The sequence below is a fragment of the Microcebus murinus genome, chromosome 27 (assembly GCF_040939455.1).
Source record: "Microcebus murinus isolate Inina chromosome 27, M.murinus_Inina_mat1.0, whole genome shotgun sequence".
NCBI classification, from domain to species: domain Eukaryota; kingdom Metazoa; phylum Chordata; class Mammalia; order Primates; family Cheirogaleidae; genus Microcebus; species Microcebus murinus.
In genome coordinates, this window is record NC_134130.1 from 17,493,156 (window position 1) to 17,511,860 (window position 18,705).

General features: G+C 38.3%; 1 protein-coding gene and 1 non-coding gene across 3 annotated transcripts in view; one reads left to right on the forward strand and one right to left on the reverse strand.

The window, feature by feature from the left end:
- Window positions 1-18,705, reverse strand: part of AIMP1 (aminoacyl tRNA synthetase complex interacting multifunctional protein 1) — a 40,829-nt gene that overhangs the window by 16,818 nt on the left and 5,306 nt on the right. The window contains exons 2-6 of one of the 2 annotated variants that reach the window (XM_075998320.1): window positions 16,108-16,269; window positions 14,407-14,540; window positions 11,246-11,359; window positions 9,169-9,336; window positions 5,429-5,640 (exon numbers count right to left, since the gene is read on the reverse strand). In XM_075998320.1, coding sequence (XP_075854435.1) covers window positions 5,429-5,640; window positions 9,169-9,336; window positions 11,246-11,359; window positions 14,407-14,540; window positions 16,108-16,269 — 790 coding nt within the window. The remainder of the gene's footprint in view (window positions 1-5,428; window positions 5,641-9,168; window positions 9,337-11,245; window positions 11,360-14,406; window positions 14,541-16,107; window positions 16,270-18,705) is intronic. The other variant, XM_012779031.3, reaches the window with a different exon arrangement.
- LOC142864970 (small nucleolar RNA SNORA42/SNORA80 family) lies at window positions 13,364-13,493 on the forward strand. The gene has a single exon (XR_012915260.1). It is a non-coding gene; the product is annotated as a small nucleolar RNA SNORA42/SNORA80 family (small nucleolar RNA).

An 18,705-nucleotide genomic window follows, 5' to 3' on the forward strand; every position in this document is an offset into this window, starting at 1 on the left:
CTCTGAGCCTTTGCTTGTCTGAGAATGTCTTTATTTCTCCTTCATATACGAAGCTTAGTTTTGCAGGGAATAAGATTCTAGGCTGGGCATTGTTTTGTTTCAGAAGAGTGAGAATGGGGCCCCAGCCTCTCCTTGCTTGTAATGCTCATTAGAGAAGTCTGGTGTTATTCAAATTGGCTTTCCCTTGTATGTCACTTGCTTCTTTCATCTTACAGCTCTTAAAAGGGTCTCTTTAGTGGATATTTTGGTCAGTCTGATGACTACATGTCGTGACGTCTTCCTGTTTGCATTGAATCTCCCAGAGGTCCTCTGAGCTTCTTGAACTTGTATATCGAGATTTTTGAGCAAGGCCTGGGAAATTTTCCTCTATTATATCTTCAAATAGCTTGTCCAACCCTTGAGTGTTGTCCTCTTCCCCTTCTGGCAACCCTATGACCCTCACATTAGGTTTCTTCACATAATCCCACATCTCTTGTAGGCTTTGCTCTTTTCTCTTGTTTCTCTGCTCTATCTCTCTGACGGTTTTATTTAGTTGGAGGATGTTATCTTCAATCTCTGAGATTCTTTCTTCTGTTTGATCTATCCTGTTCTTGAAACTTTCCACTGAATTTTGTAGTTCCTGAATTGATTCTTCATTTCCAGTAGTTCGGTTAAACTTTTCTTCATTGTGTCTCTTTCTTTAGTGAACTTTTGTTCTAGGTCCTGGAGGCTTTTTGTGGTTTCTTTGTGTTAGTTATTGAGTTGTTGTTGCAGCTCGGTGAGTGTTCTTTTGATCCACCTACGAAATTCCTCCTCTTTCATTTTGGTTGCCTGATTTGTGTTGGTGTCCGTTTCTAGGGGGCTGGTGCTCCTCTTAGGGGATGTGTTTTCCGTTTGGTTCTTCATATTTCCTGAGTTCCTTCGCTGATTTCTTCCCATGTCGATCAGTTGTTGTTTCCTTCCTTTAGGTTTTTGTTTGGGTATTCTCACACCTTGTTTAGTTTCTGAGCCGTTAGGTGGTGTCTGTGGGTGATATTCGACCACTCCCTGTATAATGAGTCAGTGGGTGCCGTGAAAAGGCTGTGCAGGATACCGTCCCTGTCAGTAGGTGTCACTTGCTTGAAGGAACAGCTATGCTGTTCATTTGGTGTCCTGTTATCAGCTGTTGTTCTGGGCGGAGCTGGGTTGGGTAAGCCTGCCCTCAGCCACCACCAATGCTGTTAGCAGGGGTCAAAGTTCTGTTCTCTGCTTCCAGGAAAAGCTGTCAGGGCAGGGCTGGAATGGTCCAGCTCAGTCAGAAAGTCTGCATGTGGGGGTGGGGCTGTCTGAGACCCGCAGTCTGGAGCGGGCCTCACTTCTTTCCACCCTCCCCAACTCCGCAGCTACTCCTGGGCCTCTGCCAGCAGCCCAGACCACAGGCCACCAGGCCTCCCCTGACTGTGATGCCGGCAGGGAGGTTCCCTGCACAGGAACGCCACCTGGGCTGGGCGTATGGCCTCCTTTTGGGAGGAGGGTTGCCCTCTAGGATGCTGATCTGCCCCTGAAGGCACACACACCTCAGTAGGCTGTTCACAAATATCCCTTCTGTGCCCAGGCAATGCTAGAACTCGGTGCACGGGATCTGGGCTGCAGGTCCGACCTCTCGGTCCCAGAGTTCAAACTGTATTTCCACCAGGGAGAGGAGTTCTGGTCCCAATTCACCCACAGGGAGCCAAAGCCGTGTCTATGTCTCTCAGCCTCTGAGTCGGCACCGTTCTCCTGGGAACTCCGTGCCAACAGCACCTGGGAGGGCTGGCGGGTAAGGAGCTCACAGTATGAGTTCCCCTTAGTCAGCTGTAGGGTCCCAAAAGGGAAGGTCCCGTTCCCTGGAATTGCCTCTGGCTGGTGGCTGTATTGTCTCTCTGGGCAGCCGCGGGTAGGGTCGCTGGAGGGGAAGAGGAGGTAATATGGCGCCTGCCGAGTGGCTCGCGTCTGTGCACACGGAGGTGTCCGGAGGGAGTTGGGAGCCTGGTGCCGCGTCCGCTACAGGCTCACCGCTAGCTGGTGGCGGCCATCTCTGGGCTGGTGTCCGCAGGTCTCTCCACCAGCTGGGGAGCCCACCAGCAGTCCCAAATGCAGGGGAGGGGAAACGGCAAATCCACCTACCCTTGCCGCTGGTCTCCGGGCTGCTCCTTACTTTCTTTAGAAGGGCTTCTGTGGGGGCTTTATATGAGACAGCAGGCATTATCCAGGCTTCAATACTCCCTGGATTCTTTCTCTATTTTTCTCTTGGTACTTATCACTATTTAATTATGTATTCACTTATATCTTGGTAATTTTCTGGCTACTTCATAGGAATGAGAGCTTCATAAAGGCATGGCTATTTTTTAACCTGTCTGTCATACGTGTATGTATCTATTTTAATTTGTTGCACTATCCTTTGTCTAAATTAGTGCTTGGTACATGGCAGGTACCCAATAAGTATTTGCATTTATGAATGTAAATGAATGAATGCAGGGATTAGTCCAAGTTCATAAAGCCAAGAAGCAGCAGAGTGGCAATGAACAGAGAGGGAGAGCTATCTCAGTGTTGAAGTCCATATTTTTTTGCAGTATCTCTGAAGTACCATGGGACACAGGAAATAGAGGATTCAAAGTACTACAGAAGACATCTAGAAAGCATAAATTAAAAACTATTATTAATACTATCTTTGATTCTTCCCACTGTTATTAAATATATTTTTATAAAAAAATTTAATTCTTCAAGAAAATAAATATGGTATTCAAAAGTAAAGGGAGAGAAAAGAAAAAAGGAAAGAAATGTGTTAAAAGAAGGGATTTGAAAGCTTTTAAGGAAAGATATCAAGTTAGGAAAATGCTGCTTTGAAGGATATCACTATGGAGTATTAATTTGCTTTTAAAATAGTTATCAAGCAAGGTTATCCTACATAAAATATGCCAGCACTGCTTTTCACATATCCCAAATAGCCAGCTCTATTTCCACTACAGAAATAACTAAATTTTGAACAAGAAATAATATGAACTGTAGCCATGGTCTGCTTCCTAAAATATTGTTACATAAAAGCACACTTCTTGGTGACAAACACACCGGAAGAGAGGAGGAGAGATTTTAAAATCTGACCTCCTTCTCACCATCAATTTCTTTCTTTCTTTATTTTTTTTCCGAGACAGAGTCCCACTCTGTTACATGGGCTAGAGTGCCGTGGCTTCAGCCTAGCTCACAGCAACCTCAAACTCCTAGGCTCAAGCAATTCTTCTGCCTCCTGAGTAGCTGGGACTACAGGCATGAACCACCAGGCCCAGCTAATTTCTTTCATTTTTAGTAGAGACGGGGTCTCACTCTTGCTCAGGCTGGTCTCAAACTCCTGAGCTCAAACAATCCTCCCGCCTCAGCCTCCCAGAGTGCTAGGATTACAGGCATGAGCCACCATGCCTGGCCTATTTTAAGAAATATTTAAAACCCAAACTTTATTCATTCAGATAATTAAGTATTGAAGACCTAAAAGAAATGAGTTTAAATAAGAAGTGGAAGAAATTACATCCTTGCATCTTTGATGATAGGTCAATATTGACCCATTACCTGTACTATATTCTGGCTATGCTGCAACTAGAGAATACAACAACAGCCCAGACCAGGGATCAAAACCCAAATTGTCTTACAGGTAGGTAAAATAAATGAGTAAGGCAACCTAGATAGACATAACAAATAGCCCTCTTCTTGCTTTCTGAGACATGGTAGAAACACTCATATGGGCATTGGCCTAGCCATAGAATTTATGAAGAAGACTCCAAAGCAATCACAGTAACAACAAAAATAAATAAACGAGACCTGATCAAATTAAAAAGCTTTTGCACAGCCAAGGAAACATTACAGCAAACAGACAACCTACAGAATGGGAAAAAATATGTGCAGGCTACACATCTGTAAAGGGCTGATAACTAGAAAATCAGCAAGAAAAAATCAAACAACCCCATAAAAAATGGGCAAAGGACATGAACAGAAACTTTTCAAAAGAAGACAGACTAATAGCCAACAAACATATGAAAAAGTGCTCAACATCTCTAATCATCAGGGAAATGTAAATCAAAACCACAATGAGGTATCACTTAACTCCAGGGAAAATAGTTTTTATTAAGAAGTCCCAAAACAACAAATGTTGGTGTGGATGCAGAGAGATAGGAACACTCATACACTGCTGGTGGGACTGCAAACTATTACAACCTCTATGGAAAGTAGTATGGAGATACCTCAAAGAATGAAAAAAAGTAGAACCACCACATTTGATCCAGCAATCCCACTACGGGGTTTTACCCACAGGAAAAACAGACACTTTATAAAGACATTCCGCAGTCAAATGTTTATAGGAGCACGACTAATACTGCGAAGATGTGGAAACAACCCAAGTGCCCATCAATAAATGAGTGGATTAATAAAATGTGGTGTATGTATGCCACGGAGTTCTATTCAACCACAAAAAACAATGGTGACTTAGTACCTCTTGTATTGTCTTGGATGGAGCTGGAGCCCATTCTACTAAGTGAAGTATCACAAGAATGGAAAAACAAGCACCACATGTACTCGCCACTAAATTGGTACTAACTGATCAACACTTACGTGCACATATGGAAGTAACATTCACTGGATGTGGAGTAGGTGGGAGGGAGAGGAGGGGATGGTAAATTCACACCCAGTGGGTGTGGTGCGCACTGTCTGGGGGTCAGTAGCTCTGACTCGGGCAGCGCAAAGGCAATATACATAACCAAAGTATTTGTACCCCCATAATTTTGGAAATTAAAAAAATAAATTAAAAAGGGAAAAAGAAATAGTTTACTCTCCTCTTAACCTTCCATAACAGAAGAGGAATACTTGTATATTAAGTACTTTAAAAACAACAGCCATCATAATCATTATTTTTATTATTGTTCCATCATGGAATTTTATCATAGCTTGATTTTTAAAAAATCATTGTTATATGTACTCAGAAAGTAATCTAAAAGTAAGAGAACAAGTTTTATTTCTCTAAAATCCAAGAAATATTTTCACACTTGAGGAAAAAATAAGAGGGATCATAGAGATTGAACTTATATTTTTTAATAGTATTTCATTATTTATTAAAAATTAGATGCTTTGTATTTTGTTGTTACTTAGATATTTAAAATACATATTTTTTTACAGAAAGTAGAAAACTAAAAACACAGATAAAAATAATACATCTTCTCTTCTTCCTATGCTCATGAATAATCTTAATTTATAGATCCTTTGCAGGTTTTTGGTGGCTTTATGCACCTTTTTTGTAGAATCTACCACATTCAAACTAATTAATTGAACTAATCAACACTGGCTCATGTCCTATGGCCATCCGATAGGAAATCATAATGGAAAGCCATCAAAAAAGAGGGAACAAAAGTGACCTATGAATGCTACAGTAATTTCAGTTGTACAGATTTACCTGTTCAAGGGGAACATGATTCACCAGGCCGCTGACAACTGTTCTTGGGGCTGTTTCTCCAACATCTACTTCTTCTACATACAATGAATCTGCATCAGGGTGTTTTCTGGCAGATATAATGCAACCAATTCGAAGATCCAGGCGGGAAACATCTATTGGCTTGGAGTCAGCACTTCCTGTGGCTGACAGCTGTTTTTTCTCCTTTTTCTCTCCTAAAAAAGTAATTATGAATGGGTAAACATCAGAAGGAAAACAAAATTACACTATGAAAAACCCATGGTATTAATACTGACGAGTTTAAAAGAAAAAAAGAATATTTATCTCCTACCTTCATTTCAATAATAACAAAGGAAAGAACTATTCAAGTCATAATGTCTTAAACCCTTTTTTAGCTATTTCCTTGTTATATTTCTAGTTAGAAGACGTGGTGCAGAGGTTGGCAACTATAGCTCATGGGCCAAATCCAGCCTGATGCCTGCTTTTGTAAGTAATGTAATCATATCCGTTCATTTACATATTATCTATGGATACTTTTGCACTAAGGTAGAGTTGAGTAGTGGTGACAGAGACATTATGGCTCAAAAAGCCTAACATATTTACTACATGGTATGTTACAGAAAAAGTTTGCCTTTCCCTAAAACAGACCCATAGGAAATCCTTTAAAAACTTTTACTTTTACTCTTTGGAAAGTGAAAAATCCTTTATTTAGAAAGAACACCACAACCAGTAGCCAAATGACAGAATGAACTACAGTGAAATAAAATTTCACTGATAGAATGTTTCTCTCATCATTTATATACACAAATAAATATAAAATGAATTTTGACAATTCTTAGATTTCCCCGATGATTTATGAGGACTTTAGGTTTAACCATAGCAACTATTTTTTTTTTCCCTAAGAGAAAGGGGTTTTGTTATGTTGCTCAAGTTGGACTTGAACTCTTGGGCACAAGCAATCCTCCCATCTCAACCTCCTATGGGAGTACAGGTCCCAACAAATCCTGTTTCTAAGTTTAATTAATTATTAATTCTACTTTTATTTATATGCTGATCATGTAACTCTTACAAACAAACGATTACTTCAGCTACTGAGCCTCATTCAATCCTGCATAGAGGATTCATATTCCTTAAGCTTACAACTAGCTCCTGTGGCAAACAAATAAATAAAAACAAAAACTTATTTACTTCAAGTCTGCAGGGCACAGGTAAACTTCTGTAGCATGGAAGCAGTCCTTGTAAACTATACCTTTACTTAACTTTTTAAAAAAATATTTACTGAGTGCTAAGGCCCTGGAAAGAGTAAGATGAGTGGCCCATAATGCCAAAGCACATGAAATCTCTTTTAAGGAAGACAGACACATATGTAATGAATATGCAATAAATATTATATGCAAAGAAACACAGAGAAGAACAATTCTGCACAGAACAGGAAAGGAGGATTTTATGTAAAGGAAATTCACAATTTATACAAAGATAGCTTACAAAAGAGGAGACAGAACTAGTTTAAAATATTTTGGACAATTTTTAATCCCATTACCAAGCTTTTAAAAAATGACATTTTCCATATAACGAATTAGCAAAGACTCTTTAAAAGATAAAAACCCATATGATATAGAAAAACATATACAAAACTACCAGAAGAAAATATATTAAAATCTTAAGTTATCTTTGTATAAGCTATATATATTTACTTTAAAATACTGTAACAATATGATATAGTTATATCCATATATATTTTTAACTTTAACCTACTTTCCAGGCATTTGAAATATCTTTATTACCAGGAATCCACATTCCAGAGGTGATTGCAAATACTAAAACCTATACCAGAGTTCTGTTAATTATCATAAGGGATTTCAGAAATGTTTCATTGACGTGAATCATACGCAATCAAGATATATGGTGATCTAGACTATACGGGCACTACAGCCCTTGCATGAGCAGAATATTGGAATCTGGTGATCCTCGCAGCAAAACACCTACGGAATAGCTCTCTATGACCAGCACTGTCCAACACAGTAGCTGCCAGCCCCATCTGGCTATTTACATTTAAGTTCCAAATAATTAACACTAAGTTAGAAATTCAGTTTAGTCACACTAACCACATTTCAAATCCTTGACAGCCTCACCTGGCTACTGGCTACCATGTTGGACGATGCAGACATAAAGCATTTCCATCATCATAGAAGAGTTCCACTGGACAAAAGTGTTCTAGACCTAGAGCTCCATTTGGTCTTGTTTGCTCCTCCTTCTCCCAGGAGGGCCTTGCTGCCTCAATTGATTAAAAGACTGATTAATTCTGCCATCAGAATAACAGTGCATCCTCCTTAGAGAACAAAGTATGAACTTCACCAAATTTATAATAATAGGCTATATAATTGTTTTGTCTACTTAATTTTACAAATAAGAATTAGTACAATGCTTCCATTGTACTCATACCACCTAATGGTGAAGGTGCATTGGAGAGGATGTGCAGCCCCACCTACTTCTAACAGAGGCTATACTGTTTACCAAAAGGAATCAAGTGCTAGATGCTAAATTGGCTTAGGTTAGTTCACAAATCCCTCAGCCATCTTGTACTTTCCAAAAAAATTAAAAATGAGTGTTAAGTATACTGAGAGGTATATGTAATGAATTACAAAAGTACTTTTTAAGACATAACTAGGGAAATGAACTCTAGTGAGCAGCGAAGGAAAGTGGTTAAAAAGGTAGTCAGATTAGAAAAATAGCTTTAGCAGCAAGGTAAAGGATAAACTAGAAAAGATGAGGCTTTAACATTAATTCAGATGAAAGATCATAAAAACTTGAACTGAGGCAGCTCCTAATGAAATGAAAGAACAGAATTGGGTTCTAGATGTTTTGGTGAAAGGAATTATAGGGCTTATTGGTTTAATTAGACATGAAAATTGAGGAGAAGAAACAGGTTAAGATTGACTGCTCAAGATTTCAAGTATGGTTGCCTAAGTGAATGGTGACTCTGCTTTCTACTTCACTTGGATTTTTTGTTTTTTCAAGAGCAGTCCTTCCTGTGTCGCAGTGCAGTTGTGTGATCACAGCTCACTGCAACCTGGAACTCCTGAGCCCAGGCAATCCTCCCGCCTCAGCCTCATAAGTAGCTGGGACTACAGGTGCATACCACCACGCCTGGATTATTTCTTATCTTTTGAAGAAGCAGAGTCTCACTATGTTGCTTAGGCTGGTCTTGAACTCCTGGCCTCAAGTGATCCTCCTTGCCTCTCAAAGAACTGGGATTGCAGGCATGAGGCACTGTGCCTGGCTTCTAATTAGGTTCGTATGTGTTCCTGAAATCTCAACACTCCTATGCCTCAGTTCAGACATTTTGCCTTGACTAGAATGTCCTTTTCCTATCTTCACAACTGGTCTTAAGCTAACTTCCTACCTGTGACTTCTTTGAAACTATGGCCCAGATACATAGCAAACCAAAGTCAGTCATACCAAACTACATATGGGATCCTACACTTAATTTCCACTTTCTATGGTTTTAATTAGTTGGCTCCTCTGACTAAAACACCGTACTTTTACCTTGTTGACCTGGTCAACATTCATACATCATTTAGGACCCAGCTTGTATGTTCCATTATCATATTAGTCCTAATTCTACTTTAGCTCTTAAAAGTTTGAACTTTCTTTTTGATACCATTATTATTATCATCACCAAACATGTTGACATTATCTGATAAACCAGTCAAGAGCCCAATAAGCTTAAAGGTCAAAAATACCTTTCTTTTCAATTTTCTCTTTTGCCTTCTTTTCTTCCCCTGCTCCTCCTTTTATCTGTTCTTTGGCTCCAGAAGATATGGTTGTTATTGGTGTAGACTGCATCATATTTTCAGAAACCATAGAATTGGCTTGCAGTGGAGTACCAGATGGAAATGGTATTTGCTTCACTGATACAGAAAATGAAATAGATAGTCATTTATATTAAAATCAATAAGCAACATAAAGAATATGGAATTGTGAATCATAACTATAAACTCTTTTTAAAAGAAAAGTTCACTGTACGTGACTACTAAGTATCTCCTTTCTGAGACTGTAAAAAGGCTGCCAAGAAATAAAGTATTTTAAACCATTACTGAGGTAAAAGAATAAAGGCATGATTCCCATTTAATTACTAAACTGAGAAACTTGCAGATAACAAAAATAATAGCTAACATTTATTATGGACTATGTCCCAAATACTTTTTAAAATGCATTATATGAGTTAACTCATGCATTTCTCATATACACCCTAAGAAGAATGTTCTGTCCATGTTCCCATTTTACAAATGATCAATCTGAGCCAACCAGGAGTTAAGAAATTGGCCCATCACACAGATAGTAAGAAGAAGAAGAAGAATTTATACCCAGGCAGTTTGTTTCCAGAGGCTACACTCTCATGGTCTGGCATGATGGCAAGTTTTCACTCAGGTTTTCCTTCATATTGAACAATCAATTGGGAAAGGGTTTTAATATTAGTCATTTCTATTCTAGAATTAATGGAGAGACAGCATTACTTCTCCATAATTGTATATCAAAAAACAACTTTTTAAAGAAGCAAAGGGAAATCTATCAGCAATATTTTAAGATGTTAAAAAACGATTCCCATATCCCAATGAACACAGAAAAATATAATCTCATGAGGGATTTTGATGCGGCTCAGATTCTGGCCAATATCCAGGCCACTTTTCCGAGGTATTTTTTAAGTTCCTTAGAGGGTATTGCTTCTTTTAATAATGTGAATTTCTATTTTATGTTTCACCACCAGACAGAATTCACTACTTTAATTCAAACCACTGATCTGGTTTAACATTTCATTAATAAAATTAGAGTTTAAAAATTTACTGTTTATAGGGGCAGTCTTCAAGCACTGGGTGAAATGAAAAGCAGTTTTAAGCAGCTAATATTTTAATGCTTATTTAATTCTATACCTGCATTCCAAATCTGCTAGTCTTGGAAAGCATCAACTAGTCTCAAATCTTCGAATGACAAACAATATTCTCTCTAGTTGACAGCTCTAATACATCATTGATTTTTTCCCTTATTTTTATTTATCTAACTAAAGGTAGAATTAATACTACAACTTTCAAAATAATTCACTGACAGAATAATGGTCAGAAGGAACCAATAAGAGAGACTTTTATATACTAGGGCCTCCTTAATTCACCCAGGATTTTCTACAATACAATCAAATACCTTTCTATGTGGTACTCTGAAATTTTAACAGAACTGTTATTATTATTCTCATTGTTTTATGATAATGTAAATTTGCCTAGAAACTTGCAAAACAATTCAATAAAATTTTAAATTTTATTTACAATATAATAGTTGAAATGATACTTATTTGCTGACTTGGGTAGCTTAAAAATTATATGATTTCTGAAAATTATTTTAAAGCTCTAAGCTTTAACTGCCTCATGTACAAAACAAAGATGCTTGTATATAAGTGTTTTTAAGGATAAAATAATGCATGTGAAGGACACACTTGCTACAGTGTTCCACATACAGTGAACCTTAATAAAAATTAATTGAATAGTATCATGGCTAATTTTCACTAAGTATCAAACAGGAACAGTGATGGTCAAGTTGCAGTACAGTACAAAAATTAAAATAATAGGTTTTTGAACCTAGCTTTACTACTTTTGTGTGACTTCAGGCAAGATCATCTGCCTCTTCAAAGTCTCCATTTTCTCTTCTGTAAGGCAGCATGGAGGCATGCTGTGAGGATAAGTTGAGAAATCAAGCATAATACTTAATAAATAAAAAGTGACATATTATTATCATAAATCAAAATAATCTATCATTTCCATATCTAATTACCCCCATTTTGAATTTCTGCCTGAATAAGCTCTTGTTTCAGTTCTTCAATTTCTTTCTTCAGTTTAGCATTTTCAACTCGAAGTTTCTTCTCTTCTCTCAAAGTTGCCTGCAAAACTAGGATCAAGAAAATCCAGTTAAAATATGTTTTTTTTCAAAGGTTTTATATGAATACTATTTGAAAAGAGGATAACCAATATAAATGGAGTGAGGAGGACACTAGCAACCAAATTTTTGGCTAGTTCTTTATGCCAGTTTAATATTTATTAAAACAACCTGATGAGAGAGAGAGAGAAGTAAAGAGAGAGAGAAAGAGTAAATAAGGGAGAAAATCTGTGAAATAATAGTGGAACAGAAAAAAATTTTGTCTATGAATCATTTTCCTAGCTTCTATAAAGATGCTTACTAAAATCAAATTATCACCTTTTCAGCACTGTAGCTATAATAAAGGGCAATGACAAATAACTTAAGACACTGGCATCAAAGTGTCAATAACAGATAAACTGTAAGAAAGAGAGGTGAGTATTAGATATATCAAATTATATATTTAAAAAGTATGAGACCTAATGATGATATCACACAAGGAAAAACTATTCTCATCTCTTTTTAGTCATTACTATTTAAAAGAAGCTAAATAATATTTTATTCCTAAAGTCTCGAAGTGGGGCTGGCCAAACATGCAATGAGTGAAATAACTTCAAAGATTTGTTCAAAATATAACGTATGTGTTAAAAAATAATGTGTGTGTTAAAGGTGAATAAAGCATATGAAATACAACAGAAAAACAATAGTTCTCAGTGGGGCTGATATTGCTCCTTGGGTAGAATTCTGAAAATCTATGGGATTATTTTTGGTTGTCACAAATAAAGGGAGTCACTCCTGGCCTTCACTGGGCAGGGGTCAAGGATGCCAGATGTCCTGCAACATGCTGCATATTCTTGCAAAATGAAGAAATGTCTCACATTCAGCAGAACTTTCCAGTGGCCCACTCTATTGTATGTATAGGTAAAAATCCTGTTAATAATTATTTGAGTCTGGATTCTAACTATTCTTGATACATAAACACAAAGTATTTTTCAGCATTTTTATTATACTAAATTTTCCAGGAATCAAATACCATGTAAATCAAGAGTAGCCTGTACCTTGTTTTATTCAGAATTCTACCTAAGAAATCATTCAACATTTTGAGTAAATCAGATTCATCACTAAAAACTGCTTCTGGTATCTGAGCTGCTTTAACAAAGGCAGACTAATATGTATCTTTATTATGATAGTTGGCACTGTACCTGTTGCATTCTTGGAGAGTCCATGTATGTGAATCATGTAGCATGTGACCCTCTCACATTACCTCTGGTAGTACAGTCTCACTCAAAGTATTACTTTTTTTTTTCTTTTTGAGATAAGGTCTTGCTCTGTCACCCAGGCAGGACTGTGGGGCCTTATCACAGTTCACAGCAGCCTCAAACTCCTGAGAACAAGTGATCTTCCTGAGTAGCCAAGACTATAGGCACATGTAACCATAATTCTTAAAATATACATTATTATAACTACTGTTTATAAATTACTTTCTTTTTATTTCTCTTCTATACTACATATAGGGTTAATGCTATGTTTTGAAATTATGTATATAGGCAGGATATCTTATCTAAAATATTTTCTTTACAGGACATTAACACAGATTTTACAAAGTATTTCGTGCAAATGAGAACCACCAAGATAGGTTACCAAAGAAAATAATATGAAGGTGAAGAATAAATAGTTTCCTTTTAAAAAGAAATCAGCAACACTGAAATGCTAGTCAAGATGCTCGGAAATGGCCACTCATGAGAAAAAAACTTAGGTTTATAACATACATTATATCATATAAGCAATGATCATTTCCAATCTCTTCATTTTATTAATAGGAATATTAAGAATTTAAGAAAAATAGTAAGAGAAATCCTAGGAAACATTATAAAAAAGAAATAATTAAACTTGTATTTTAAAATTGGGGAAAAATTATAAAGGGAAATTTTTTTAGAGAGTAAATGTAGGCTTCTGTAAGCCATTTGTAGGTTTATGCAGGAGTGAAAGCATTCTTTTCTATTAGTGATGGCAAAAGATTTTGAAATTTGTATTATGACATTAACATTGGTTATTGAAAACTAATAGTCCCCCTCTCATAGTGTCCCATGCGAGAGCAAACTGTGGCCTCAAACCATTGCCTGGCCTGTGCTCGTAGACTCCTGGCACTGAAGCAGGTTGCACAGTGGAAAAGAAAAAATAAAAAGTAAAAAAAATAAATAAATAAATAAATTAAAAAAAAAAAAAAAAAAAGGCCGGGCACTGTGGCTCACGCCTGTAATCCTAGCTCTTGGGAGGCCGAGGCGGGCGGATTGCTCAAGGTCAGGAGTTCAAAACCAGCCTGAGCGAGACCCCGTCTCTACTATAAATAGAAAGAAATTAATTGGCCAACTGATATATATATAAAAAATTAGCCGGGCATGGTGGCGCATGCCTGTAGTCCCAGCTACTTGGGGAGGCTGAGGCAGGAGGATCGCTTGAGCCCAGGAGTTTGAGGTTGCTGTGAGCGAGGCTGACGCCATGGCACTCACTCTAGCCTGGACAACAAAGCGAGACTCTGTCTCAAAAAAAAAAAAAAAAAAAAAAGAAAACTAAAATATATTTAAACAAACCCAAAACCAAACTAAGTCCTAAAGTAGAAATTCAGGTTTAATATTTTTATACATATAACAGCAAATTCTACATAAAACTTAAATATTTCCATGTAAAAATCATTTTAGAAAATGCCTTAGTACAGAGTAATATGAAAGTATACATTCTTCTCCATATAAGGTTAGAGGAAATACTTGACTTCATGTTTGGTTTCACCCAATTTTCTTCATTTCTAACTTCTAATGCTATACCAACCTATTTTAAGCATTATAATCTTCCTTTAGCAGTCCTGAAATAATACACTGTTTTCTCTACATATCATCTACTCAACATATATCAATTCTAATTTATTTAATCCTAGAGTATTTTTACACTCAAAATTTAAAGGAATCTGAAAGCTATCATCCAGATGATTAAGTAATAATTTATGTGGTAAGCACATTTTATTTACTCTGTCAATATACGAATTCATTTTAAATATCTTCTTACAAAATTTCAAATTTTCTTACTTGCTTTCTCCTTAAGAAGAGCAACTTGCTGCTTAAGATATTCAATGATTTGATCAGCCTCTGCACCTTTCTGCTCCAGTCTCTTCAAAACAGCATTATTATTTGCCATTTTTGCCAAGAAACGGCAGAAAATCCTAAATGAAAAAATAAAAGTGATAAATCACACTGTGAAAGGAATAAATTTATTGTACAGGACACTGTGGAAAAAGCAGTTTTTTGGCATTAGAAGCTCTGGAAACAGGTTTTCTAGTAGTTGTTGACTAACTGTCATTTAAATATTTCAAAAATACAGGATGGACACATGAGTTTATACGAATGTTTCTCTAGTAATATCACCATTCAGTTCAGGGATGCCTTTTTGGTCCAGGCTAAACAGTGTATGAAACAACTTAACATTACCTTTAAGCAAAGCACATATACAGACTTCACCACTCCTGGTTGTCTGTCATTTATGTTGCCAGGTCTATAAAAGTAATTTAAGTTCATGACACCAACTTTACTTATAGTATACTTTGCTTATTTTGTCCCACGTGCTGGGATTATAGTGAAAAACAAAAATCCATATGTTCTTTGCACTGACTAAGCTTTCAGATAAATGGGGGAAACATAGTAAATTGAAGAAATTTTTTAGAATAAGGTTATGTTTAGGCCAACAGAGGAGGGAACATTGCTTAAAGCTCAGGCAAATCTTTTTCCATTTAACTCAATGCTCATTTCATTATTGCGAGCTAATGACTCCACTGTGATTTTCAATTTTACATTGAGTAAAAGCTAAATTCCAAGATTTTAAGTCCTCTTAGTCTCCTCAGAGCTTCTAATATGCTAACATGCACAGGGTTTCTCACATATTAATATTAACATATTTATAGAGCACTTACTATGACTGGCTAAACACTTTACATGGATCACCTTTGAATACTGTAATTACCTCAATTATACACAGAAGAAAACTTGAATTAAAATTAATTTGCCCCAGGCCATACAGCTACTTAGTAAATGAGGATTGAAACTCAGGTCTGTTTGATATTGCAGCTAGATCTATTAATGCCTGAGCTATAATTTCTCTAAAGTATAATATATAATTATAAAGCATTTTCAATGTATTGAATGACAGACTCCTAACCAAGGAACATTGATGAACGTTTAATTAAACCAGTATTCTCTAAAACAGTTTGGGAAATGCTAGTTTAATCTCTGTGCTAAAAAAATAAGTAAAATTATGAGATTAAAATAAATATAACAATTACAAGTACAGTAACTGCAAATATAAAACATTTGTGGAGAGAAAAAAGGCACAGAAAACAATATACCAAGTATGTTGTGTCTGAATGGTGACAGTCAAGAACGTTTCTTTTTCCTTTTCTAACTTGAGATAGTAATAGTAGGGATCATATATTTTATGAGAAAATCTTTCGAAAAATATTATCCAAATTATTGTCTCTTCACGTTTTGTTCTTTTCAATGTTCAAACCATACTTCATCAAACTTAAAAAGCCATTAATTTGATTCTAACACATGATACCAAATACTGCATATGAATAAATCACTAAAACACACAAACAGGGAGGAGGGAATCAAGATGGCGGACAAGAAACACCACCAGAAAGGGTGTCTCTGCAGAAAATACAGATTCTAGCAGAAATTACAAGAAAGAAGCAAGAAGATGAGCATACATCGGACAAGGGTCGGAAGGAGGAGTACCTGAGATCACGGGAGACTCCACGGGAGGAGGTTGCAGAGGAGAACTGGAAGCTGAGACCGCCAGAGCAGCCCGGAGACCAGCGGGAAGGGTAGGTGGATAAGTCACCTTTCCCCTCCCCTGCATCTGGGACTGCTGGTGGGGTCCCCAGCTGGTGGAGAGACCTGCGGACACCAGCCAAGCAACGGCCGCTGCCAGTGAGCGGTAAGCCAGTAGCGGACGTGGCACCAGCTCCCAAATCCCTCGGGCACCTCTGTGTGCACAGACCCGGGCAGCGCAGCAGGCACCATATTGCCTCCTTCACCCCTCCACAGACCCTACCCGCGGCTGCCCAGAAAGATAGTACAGCCAACAGCCAGAGGCACCTCCAGGGAACAGGACCTTTCCTTTTCGGGCCCTATAGCTGACTAAGGGGAACTCAGACTGTGAGCTCCCTCCCCGCCAGCCCTCCCAGGTGCTGCTAGCATGGTGATCCCAGGAGAATGGGGCAGACCCTGAGGCTGAGAGACATAGACACGGCTTGGGCTCTCCGTGAGTGAATTGGGACTGGCACTCCTCTCCCTGGTGGGGATACAGTTTCAACTCTGGGGCCCAGAGATCAGACCTGGAGACCAGATCCTGTGCATCAAGGTCTTGCATTGCCCGGGACACAAAAGAGATATACGTGAACAGCCTACTGAGGTGTGTGTGCCTTCAGGGGCACATCGGTGTCCCAGAGGGCAACCCTCCTCCCAAAGGGAGGCTGTGAGCCCAGCCGAGGTGGTTTTCCTGCACAGGGAACCTCCTCGCTGGCATCACAGCCAGAGGAGGCCTGGTAGCGTGTGGTCTGGCCTACTGGCAGAGGCCCAGGAGTAGCTGCGGAGCTGGGGAGGGTGGAAAGAAGCCAGCCCCGCTCAGGACTGCAGGTGACAGACAGCCCCACCCCACATGCAGAATTTCTGACTGAATGGGGCAATTCCACCCCTCCCTGACAGCTTTTCCTGGAAGCAGAGAACAGAACTTTGACCCCTGCTAAAGACACTGGTGGTGCCTGAGGGCAGGCTTACCCAACCCAGCTCTGCCCACACTCTCTCCTAGATCAGCCCTCACTGAGGGGGAGAAAAGGACACACCTGGAAGTCCCAGGGCCCCACCCACCACCTGAGGCACTAGAGTGACTGTCTACAGGAACAAAAGCTGATAAGAGGACACAAAAACAACAGCATAGCCTGTTCCTCCAAGCAAGTGCCACGTGCTGACAGGGAGGGCATCCTGCATACCCTTTTCACACCACCTACAGACTCATTATAAAGGGACTGGTCAAATCTCACCCACAGACACAACCTCCTGGCTCAGAAACTAAACAAGGCATGTGAATACCCAAACAAAAACCTAAAGAAAAGAAAACAACTGATCGACATGGGAGGAAACCAGCGAAAGAACTCTGGAAATATGAAGAACCAAACGGAAAACACACCCTCAAAGAGGAGCACCAGCCCCTTAGAAACAGACACCAACCAAAATCAGGCAACCAAAATGACAGAAGAGGAATATCGAATGTGGATCATAAGAAAATTCAATGACCTGCAAGAACAACTCAATAACCAACACAAAGAAACCACAAAAAGCCTCCAGGACCTGGAACAAATGTTCACTAAAGAAATCAACACAATAAAGAGAAGCTTAACCGAACTCTTGGAAATGAAGAATCAATTCAGGGAACTACAAAATTCACTGGAAAGTCTCAAAACAGGGTAGATCAAACAGAAGAAAGAATCTCAGAGATTGAAGATAACACCCTCCAATTAAATAAATCAGTCACAGAAATAGAGCAGAGAAACAGGAGAAAAGAGCAAAGCCTACAAGAGATGTGGGATTATGTGAAGAAACCTAATGTGAGGGTCATAGGGTTACCAGAAGGGGAAGAAGACAACACTCATGGGTTGGACAAGCTATTTGAAGATATAATAGAGGAAAATTTCCCAGGCCTTGCTCAAAATCTCGATATACAAGTTCAAGAAGCTCAGAGGACCCCTGCGAATTTCAATGCAAACAGGAAGATGTCAAGACATGCAGTCATCAGACTGACCAAAATATCAATTAAAGAGGCCCTTCTAAGAGCTGTCAGATGAATTAAGCAAGTAACATACAAGGGAAAGCCAATTCGAATAACACCAGATTTCTTTACTGAGACTTTACAAACAAGGAGAGACTGGGGCCCCATTTTCACTCTTCTGAAACAAAACAATGCCCACCCTAGAATTTTATTCCTTGCAAAACGAAACTTCATATATGAAGGAGAAATAAAAACATTGTCATATAAGCAAAGTCTCAGAGATTTCACCAATACAAGACTAGCCGTACAAGACTTACTCAAAACAGTGTTACACATGGAACGCCATAAGAAAAACTCACGAATATAAAAACAACCAAAACGCAAAGATTAACAGCCAGATATTACAACGGCTCAAGAGAGAAATCAAAGCAACATCATCCAACCCAACAGAATGAACAATAATCTACCTTACCTATCAGTTCTCTCAATAAATGTTAATGGCTTAAACTCTCCACTCAAGAGACAGAAGCTGGCTGAATGGATAAGAAACTGCAGGCCAAGTATAT